At 57.3% G+C, this 6,754-nt stretch overlaps 1 protein-coding gene across 1 annotated transcript in view; it reads right to left on the bottom strand.

The window, feature by feature from the left end:
- Positions 1 to 6,754, bottom strand: part of TAS1R2 (taste 1 receptor member 2) — a 14,065-nt gene that overhangs the window by 6,474 nt on the left and 837 nt on the right. The window contains exons 2-4 of the mRNA XM_040229412.1: positions 5,885 to 6,185; positions 3,684 to 4,457; positions 1,183 to 1,392 (exon numbers count right to left, since the gene is read on the bottom strand). Coding sequence (XP_040085346.1) covers positions 1,183 to 1,392; positions 3,684 to 4,457; positions 5,885 to 6,185 — 1,285 coding nt within the window. The remainder of the gene's footprint in view (positions 1 to 1,182; positions 1,393 to 3,683; positions 4,458 to 5,884; positions 6,186 to 6,754) is intronic.

Raw genomic sequence — 6,754 nt, forward strand, 5'->3', positions numbered from 1 at the left:
AGAAATAGGCTCATTGCAGATGTAACTGGCTGAGATGACGTCACCCTGGAAGAGGGCGGGGATCATCTCCAGCATGACTGATGTTTTTACAACAAGGGGAGACTTGGAGACAGACACGCCTGTGGGGAGATCGCCACCTGAAGATAAAGGCGGAGATGGAGTGATGTGGCAGGAGCCCAGGAAAGCCAGCAGGGACCAGCAAGTCACCAGCAGCCAGACGAGAGGCCTGGAACAGGAGGCCTCAAGCCTCTAACACCTTGATCTGAGACTTTTGGCCTCCAGAACTGGGAAACGACACATTTCTGCGGGTTAAGCCCTGAGTTTGTGGTTCTTTGTGATGGCAGTCCTGGCAAATGAATAAAGACATCAACCCAATTTACTCCATGAAAATCCCTGAGAAGCTCAGGATACCAGCACCACCCAAAGCCTCTGGAAAGGGGGTCGGGTCGGGGTGGGAGAGTGATGAGGCCTCTGCAGAGCTTTTGGATGCCCTCTGTCACCCCACAGGGCTCGGCCTCTGCCCTCTCCACCCAGTAGCATTCTGACAGCCTCTTACAGAAAGAAGGTAAAACCAGAGTTTAGACTGACAGGTGCCAGCCCCGGCAGACAGCAGAGCTGTCATCGCCAGAAGGTCAGTATTCCTTGATAGGGTGTAGCCTGTCTGCTGTATAGAGAGACACAGCAAGCTGCATGGCCTCAGGCAGGCCACACAACCACTCCGTGCCTTCAGCTTTCTATCACATAAAACAGAAGAGGAGAAGGGGAGACAGAGGGTGAGACGGCTGTAGGCATCACCGACTCAATGGACACGAGTGTGAGCAAGCTCCGGGAGTTGGTGATGGACAGGGAGGCCTGGCGAGCTGCAGTCCATGGGGTCACAAAGAGTCAAGCATGACTGAGCAACTAAGCAAGAACGGCATCTATTTTCCGGATTAGCATGAGAGTTGAAGTCTTCAATCCACACATGTCCTGAGCCCCTTGGCCCTGAGGAGCCAGAAAGCCCTGAAGGTGGGCAGTTCTCCTTCAGGGGAAGAAGGCCAGGACCCCACACATAGACGATACACCCACACATAGAGACGCCTCCACTTGTCAATAATGAACCCAGGTCAAAGGACCCTCCCACCCCAGCTCCAGCCCTGGTGCCCCACCCCAGGCCCCGCCCCCAGGCCCCCTGAGCCTAACCGTGTTGTTGGGGGTGTTCCAGGAGATATCATGGATGTGCTTCAGCTGTCGCTTGGATGGCTGGTAGGAGGCAACGCTCCGGAAAGGGTTCTGGCTCAGGTCCCATTGCCACTGGATAATCTCCAGGTGCAGGGACAGGTCCCCCTGCTCGTTGAAGAAGATTTGGTGGCCCAGGAGGGTGAAGTTGACCTTCCTGATCTCCAGAAGCAGCTAGAGGGGCCCGAGGGAAGGGAAGTAGAGCTGGCATCAGAGGTCAGGCCAAACCTGGGAAAAATTCTACGAGCCCATGGGCCTTGATTTCCATATCTGTAAAATGGGGCTGATAAAACTGCGAAAATGTGGCAGTCTGGAGGCAGTGGCTGCGAGATCTGATTTTAGAGTCAGATACACCTGGGTTTTCGCAGGCCATCTGCCTCCTGCTGTGAGGCCTTGGACCCATCTATAAACCCCAGATTCCTGTTCGGCAAAGTGGGAGTCAAAAAAGCCTGATCTTCTGGGCTCTGAAGCAATCAGTGAGTGAGGCTCCACTAGAGGCTCAGAACAGTGCCTGGATAACAGTCAGCACTCACCTAGGAGACGTCAGTGTGACTCCTTTTCCCTGGAAGTCACTTTGGCCATCCCTCTGTGACCCAGTACCTGGGGTTCAGAGTCCACTGCCTCTCCCACCTGCCGGGGTCTTCCCTGCCCCCTGGGTCCTGCCTGCCACCCCACACTTTGGAGCTAACTCTGGTTTCAGTCTCTCCCCACCCCAAGTCCCTTCATTCTCACTGAGCAGAAGCTGGTATGAACTAAATATGCTTTGCACTGGGCATCCTTTGGCCTGAATTCCAGTCCTAACCCTGTTCTCAATTTGCTGTGTGACTTTGAGTTAGTCACTGAACCTCTCTGGGCTGATCCCAAAAGGGCTTCCGGCTCAGATATCTCATCTGTCTGGCTCCTAGATCTTTCTTCCATAAATGAGAGAGTCTACTGGACTACATCTCGGAGTTCACGCCACCTCGTGAATTGCCAGACACACAGCCCAAGGAGTTGGTCCCCAGCCTTCTCCCTGCCCTGCCAGGAGAGTGAGGCCCTGGCCCGAGGGCAATGGCCGGGGAGCTGAGCAGGGAGGCCTGAGGGCAATGGTCAGGATGGCAGCGGCCCTGGGGAGCCAGCGCTGGGGTCCGTATTCCACCCCTACAGTGACCTGGCAGAGCTGGGCTAAGCAACCTGCATTCCAGGGGTCCAAGGCGAGGGATCAATCCTCCTGAGTGGGCGGGGCTTATCACAGGCAGGGGCCTGAGCCTCTCCCCACTCCCCTTTTGGGTTTCCCCCATGGGTCAGCAGTAAAGAATCCGCCTGCAGTGCAGGAGACATGGGTTTAATCCCTGGGTCGGGAAGATCCCCTGGAGGAGGAAATGGCAACCCACTCCGCTCCAGTATTCTTGCCTGGAGAATCCCAGGGGCAGAGGAGCCTGGCGGGTGACAAACCACAGGGGTCCCAAAGAGTCAGACAGGACTGAGCCTAAGCACTCGCTTCCCCTTCCCCACCTAGCCCCACCCCCAGCTCCATCAGTGGGGCTGCCCCAGGCCCCACCCTCTCTCCTAAGGTCAGCTTCTACTCTGCACCAGGTAAGGTACATGCGTTACTGTTAATCCTCCCAATAACTCAGCAGTGTACATACTACTCCTTCTGTTTAAGAAATGAGGAAACTGGGGCTCAGAGATGTTAAGTAACTTGCCCAAAGCCGCACAGCTAGTGGTGGTAGAGCTGGGACTCGAACTCAGGTCTGCCTGATTCCGAGGCTCTGCTCAGCTCATCACCAAACGCTTCCCCACAGGTGGACTGTATGAGATGTGCCTGAGGGCTGTCAGGAGAGGATAAAGATGGGGGTGGGAGGTGGCTGAGCAACAGAGTGGGCAGGGATTCCAAACTGTGAAAAAGCCAGTAAACTAAGCAGGGATGTCTGACAGTGGGCAGAAAGTGCACCTCTCCGGTCTATATCTGCTCTGCCCCTCTAGGTCCTCACCGAAGCCTCCTCTGCCTTCCGAAGGCGCGTGGTAGGGCATAAACCAGGAGTGCGCAGCTTTCAGTTCCACGCCTGAAGCGAGACGAGGGAGAACTGGGACAAGAAGGCCAGTAAACCTGAGAGCGAGGGGGCGCCACAAGCCCAGCCTCAGCGCCCTCACCCTGGCGAGGCTGTGTGGGGAACGGGGGCTCCCGCCGCCTGAGGCGGTTCCTGCTGGAGAATGCCACCCAAATCTTGGTCCCAGGACAGGTTCTCGTGGATGGGGCTGATTAAATTAATTCTTAACAAAGGTAGTCTGTTTTGTCACCACGAAGGACTCCTATGTGCCCGGAGGCAGGGCGTGCGCCGTGGTCTCTTCCACTCATTTGCCCAGAACACACCGAGGGAAAGTGAGGCCGGAGCTGAGCGCTGAGCGCCTGGCGGTCTCCATGGCAACCACGGACTCTGCGCCTGCTCCCTGAGGCCTTTGGTACCCCGCGGGCCGGACCTCACCTGCCAAGGGTAGACCACAGCCTTGCGGCAGCGGCTCTGGTTGCAGCCCAGGAGACTGTGCAGCGCGTGCGCCACGGCGTAGACGGAGGAGTACACGCTGTAGACCACGCGCTCGCCGGAGAGCGTGAGGATGCTGTTGAAGGACTCGGTGGTGTTCAGGCAGGTGTCGCACTCCTGGTTGCAGTTGGCTCCCCCGCTGCTCCTGTTGAGGGCGGGCCGGCCGAGCTGGGAGCGGCGCACGCGGAACTCGCTGAAGCCCGGGATGGGCACGCTCTGGGTGGTGATGCCCAGGAAGGTACCGGCACGCTGCAGCTCGGTGAGGTTGTGCAGCACCGGGTCGATGGCCCAGGACTCGGAGGCGATCCACACGGCACCCGTGAAGTTCTGGCGCAGCACCTCTTGGAAGAAGTTGTGCAGGGCCAGCTCCGGCGAGAACACCACCACCACGCGCGCGGTGCTCTGCTGCAGCTTGCCCACAATGGCCTCCAGACGCTCCTGGTCCTGCGGCGTCATGGTCTGGTTGGGCTGCGGCGTGGGCAGCGTCTCCTGGAAGGCGATGCAGATGTCACGGTGTGCCAGGCGCTGGCTGAGCAGGTGGCTATTCTCGCGGCCGTAGTCGTCGCCACTGGCCAGCACGACGATCCAGTTCCAGCGGAAGAGCAGCAGCATCTGCACCATGGCCTCCATATGGTGGTCCGCCCCCGGCACGGTGCGCAGCACCGCGGGGAACCTGCTCTTGTTGCCCAGCTCGTCGTTGATGGCGCTGTAGGTGATCTGCAGAGCGGAGGGTCCTTGGGCATTAGCGGGGTGTGGGGTGAGGGTGGGTCTGGGGGGTGGCGGGGAGCTCACCTGGCAAAGCTCCCTTCCTCCTTCACCTCCCTTAAGCCTCCATCCAGTCTCCCCCTCCCCCGCTTCACCTGCCACCCGCCCCCCCCCCCAACGTGGCCCACCTCCCTTAACTTTGACTTGACTTTCCCTGACTTCCCTGGTGCCTCAGATAGTAAACCACCTGCCCACAATGCAGGAGACCCAGGTTCAATCCCTGGGTGGGGAAGACCCCCTGGAGAAGGCAATGGCAGCCCACTCCAGTGCTCTTGCCTGGAGAATCCCATGGGATGAGGAGCCTGGTGGGCTGCAGTCCATGGGGTTGCAAAGAGCCGGACACGACTGAGCGAGCTCACTTTCCTTTTCCTTTTTCCCTTTATCCCAGCGCACTTCTCACTTCCTGTCACCCTGTACATGTCCTGATTTGCACTGGTCCCTCCGTCTCTCCCCCCAGAAGGTCAGCTCTATGAAGGCAGATTTCTGTGCCTCCACGGCTCATCGCCAACACCTGCAACGGTACCTGGCTCAGGGCATGCTCAATACACACTCATTAAATGAATGAAAGAGTGAGTTCAGTCTTGACTGGATGCTTCAGGTAAGACTGTTAACGTTTATTGAGCACCTACTATGAGTCAGAACCTTGGTGCTTGATGTCATAAAAACAACAGCAAAAATTACAGTGTTTGTAACTGCCCACTGTCAGCCAAGTTTTGTGCTAGCGGCTCTTTAACGAGCAGATATTTTATGCCATTTATGCCTTTTTGATCATGATGAGGAGACTAGAATAGCAGCAGTGATTCTGGCCACCCACTCCACTCCTCTTGCTCGGAAAAGCTCATGGACAGAGGAGCCTGGCGAGCTACAGCCCATGGGGTCACGAAGAGTCGGACACGACTGAGCGACTCACACACACACAGTAATTCTATAGCACTTTTGTGAGGACCTGCCATGGGGCAGACTCCATGCTAGGAAGCTCTGCAGAGTGGCATGGGGCGCTTTCTGAGTTTTCATTCGCGTGCAAGACGCTTTACACAAGGGCAACATTATTGACTACCTACTGTGTGCTAGAAATTCTTAGCTAGGCTGACAGTCCAAAGATAGGACTCTTATCTTTCCACTTTAGAGATGCAGAAACTGAGGCTTGGGAGAGTTAAGAGATTGGCTGGAGGTCTCACAACGGCCAAGACTTAGAGGCAAGGTGCACACCCAGGTCTGTCTGCCTCCAGAGCCTGAACTCTCAATCCACAGGCTGGCTGCCTGCCAGGGCTGGGGTGGATGTCTTGACCTTGCTTCCGCTCCCCCGGGCATCCCCTGTAGATACTGGTTGGGGTGGTGAGCCCTCTGGACAAGCCTCCTCTGCAGCCCCAGGGCCTCACCTGTGGAAGGAGGAAGAGGGAGAGGAAGTTGGCCACGGTCTTGGTGGCCTCGGAGTTGTCGGGACCTATGACGGCCACCACGCGGGGCACATAGTGGCTGTAGTCCTCCTGGATGGGCAGGAAGTAGTCGTCCTGAGACAGGAAGTAGAGCACGGGCTGGACGTTGTTGGACAGGTAGCAGGAGTCCACCATCTCGTAGCCCAGCAGCACGTCGGGCAGCAGGCTGCTGTCGTTGTTGATCTCCTCCACCGCGAAGCGCATGGCCTGCATGAGGTTGTAGCCCAGCACCTTCATCTCGTACCTGGAGGGGCCGCCGTGGGCGGGGGGGCAACAGGCCCAGAGCGGGAAGGGAGAGGGGAGGGCGTGGCTGAGCCAGCCTGTCCCTCCTGCCTGCACTAGGAAAACCAAGGCATCGCCCACAAAGGAGCCACTCCAAAGGGTGCTGGCATTTTGACATCATTTTCACCAACCCACAGCTCTGGGATCACCATCGTCCCTGTGACCACCTCTGACACCAGGATCTCTGTGGCCACCATCGGCCACTTACCACCGCCACCAGTACCACCATCCCTATGGCCTGTATCATCACTCTATCAGTGTCCGTCAGTGTGACCATATTACCTACCATAGCCTCCACCATCACCACCATGACTGTCAACACCTCCTGCTTCTACTGTGGACATCATCAGCATTGCCATCATGGGCACCCCATGTCTGAAACCACCATTGTCAATACCACCATCATCATCACCACCACCACCACCATCACCACCACCATCACCACCATCACCATCACCACCATCACCACCACCATCACCACCATCACCACCACCATCACCATCACCACCATCACCACCACCATCACCATCA

Source organism: Oryx dammah, unplaced genomic scaffold, assembly GCF_014754425.2.
Source record: "Oryx dammah isolate SB20612 unplaced genomic scaffold, SCBI_Odam_1.1 HiC_scaffold_27, whole genome shotgun sequence".
In the NCBI taxonomy this organism is placed as follows: domain Eukaryota; kingdom Metazoa; phylum Chordata; class Mammalia; order Artiodactyla; family Bovidae; genus Oryx; species Oryx dammah.